This window comes from Nanorana parkeri, unplaced genomic scaffold (assembly GCF_000935625.1).
Source record: "Nanorana parkeri isolate BGI_ZX_2015 unplaced genomic scaffold, ASM93562v1 scaffold1087, whole genome shotgun sequence".
Classification (NCBI taxonomy): Eukaryota; Metazoa; Chordata; class Amphibia; order Anura; family Dicroglossidae; genus Nanorana; species Nanorana parkeri.
The window spans coordinates 525,631-528,051 of record NW_017307355.1 but is presented as its reverse complement, the minus strand read 5'-3'; the positions used below and the strand labels follow the sequence as shown (position 1 = coordinate 528,051).

Sequence of the window (2,421 nt, the reverse complement as noted above, 5' to 3'; positions counted from 1 at the left end):
ATCACTCAGGGAACTACAAGAACCAGCTTGCCCTCCTTGTCCCTGTGCACCCCCCACATATTACTCAGGGGGAACTACTGTAGGAGACGTTCATGCTGAGACTTGTAGTTCCCTAGGTAATAAGGGGGGGAAATTGTACAAGGAGAATGAGGGCATGCAGGCACTTGCAGTTACCTGTTAAAGGAAGAGCAGCAAAGAGAAGGGAAACTACCATGTATTACAGTAAGGCGCACATTACAGTATTGGTTTATGTTAAAAAATCTGAGGGTTTAATGTCACTTTAAGTGTTAAAAGGGTAACTCCACTCATGACTGGTAAACTGCAAGTTTCCAGTGGCATGATCCTTTGCTGAGGTTCTAAATGACATATACCCTTCCCTACTTTGAATCCTCCATTTGTTTCTGTGGTTGGAGCTTTAGCACAGAACTTTAAGGGAAATTTCCACTCAATTCCTCTACTCTCAGATTAAGCTCTTTTGAGTGAAACCCATCAGCGGAAGGAGCCCAGGTGGGTTGTGCAGGATTTCTTAGTCTTCTAGTCTCAGGAGGGGTGAGGCTAGAAAATAAGGTCCAAGCTGCAGTGGCATAACCAGAGTTATGGGCACCCGGGGCAGGCATTTTTTTTTCGCCCCCCTCCCCATATTATATAAACATCCACTGGAACTGTACCCCCCACCCCCACACATATATATCAGCTAAGGAACTACAAGTCCAAGTATGCCATCATTGTCCCTGTATCTGTCTGGGCTGTGATGTGTAGTCTCCCTACAGCTTGGAGTCAGTGCTGGAGCACCTGGGCCCAGTTGCACCCATAGTCGCACTATGACACTGATAGATCTGCCAACTGCCAAGCTGTAGAGGGACTACAAATCCCAGTGATACATTATACAGCAATGCCGAATGGCAACCGCCTATAGAGGACTACAAATCCCAGAGATACATTATACAGCAATGCAGAATAATATGAAGCTACATACACTGTGCTGCTCCGGTGGTGCCGGCCTGATGTCTCCAGTGTAGGATCTCAGGAGGGCTCTGCAGGGTCTCACTACGGCTGTGCGGGGTCTGACCAGTGCTGCGCGGGGTCTCGCAGGTGGGTTTGGGCGGTTGAGTTCCCCAGGAAGAAGGAGGAGATGTGCGGCCCGACGCTGTAACAGGCGCCACATAGTTAACAGGATGATTGCCAAGGTCCCCAGCAAGCGTGGGACCTCAGGCAGCCACTTCAATTAAAAAATGTAAAGTACCGGTGCATTTGCATCAGTAAGAGTACTCATGAAAATGCCCATTATTGGCACTGATACCAATGCTGGTATCGGTGCATCCCCACTGTATGATGTAATGTATTGCTGGGATTTGAAGTCCTGTATAGCTGGTGGCATTAGGCATTGCTGTATAACCATTATCCAGCAATGCAGAATACCACCAGTTATACAGGACTACAAATGCCAGCAATACATTATACAGCAAATCAGCAACGCTGAATACCACCAGCTATACGCTACTGTTGTGGACTCACTTCCTGTTGCATCTTTGTAACATACAGCAATAAAAACTATAGGTTCTAACCCATCGCTACTCTATCCAAAGCTAAAAGAAGGTATATTGGCTAGAGGTATTTTCAACAGTATTAAATTAATTTACCTTTTAAGTGATTATATTGAAGTAAAATATTACGTAGCTGAATTTCTTACCACAAATGCGCTCCTGTACCAGAGGTAGCTCAGCAGGCATATAGCAGACAGCAGCACTGGAACGACGAGTCTTCCCTTCTTCATGGTTCCAGAGGATTAACTGCAGAATTGGAACATGATGGGGAGCCGAGTCAGAAAGACCTGGGCTAGCCTAGAAATGGGTTAATTACTCACATTAAATCTGGCTATATAGGGCGGATGATTACGCAGGTACGTTCTATGGTTGCCACCCTTCTGGTTTTGGGCCAGATATTCTGCTATTTATAACCATTAGCCTGTTCTTCTATTGAGGGTTTGGCACCTGAATAGCAAAGTGACCCATCCTGGCTCACTCTACCCGGTCTCATTACTCTGCATTCAGGACAGCCTGCAACACCTCCTGCAAACAAACTTTATTCATAAATACATTGTTACAATATTACAGTTGTGTAGCATCCCCCTTACTCGATCAGCGATATCCAATGCAGGATAACACTACCGTTGGCTCCGAAGGGATGATCTACAGTAAAACAACTAATGGGTCTCCCTGTATTTCCTCTGCAAGAAACCTCCATAATGGATCCACAGGACACCAGCACACCTCTTCCCTTCTTCATGGTTCCCGAGGATTACCTGCAGAATTGGAACATGACGGGAAGCCGAATCAGAAAGACCTGGGCTGTCATGTGACATGCAACAACTCCTGCAAGCTTTATTCACAAATACATTGTTACAATATTACAGTTGTTTCA

General features: G+C 45.8%; 1 protein-coding gene across 1 annotated transcript in view; it reads right to left on the bottom strand.

The window, feature by feature from the left end:
- Positions 1 to 1,774, bottom strand: part of LOC108796263 (NXPE family member 4-like) — a 12,742-nt gene extending 10,968 nt beyond the window's left edge. Inside the window, exon 1 of the mRNA XM_018567724.1 lies at positions 1,691 to 1,774. Coding sequence (XP_018423226.1) covers positions 1,691 to 1,774 — 84 coding nt within the window. The remainder of the gene's footprint in view (positions 1 to 1,690) is intronic.
- Positions 1,775 to 2,421: the final 647 nt, after the last annotated feature.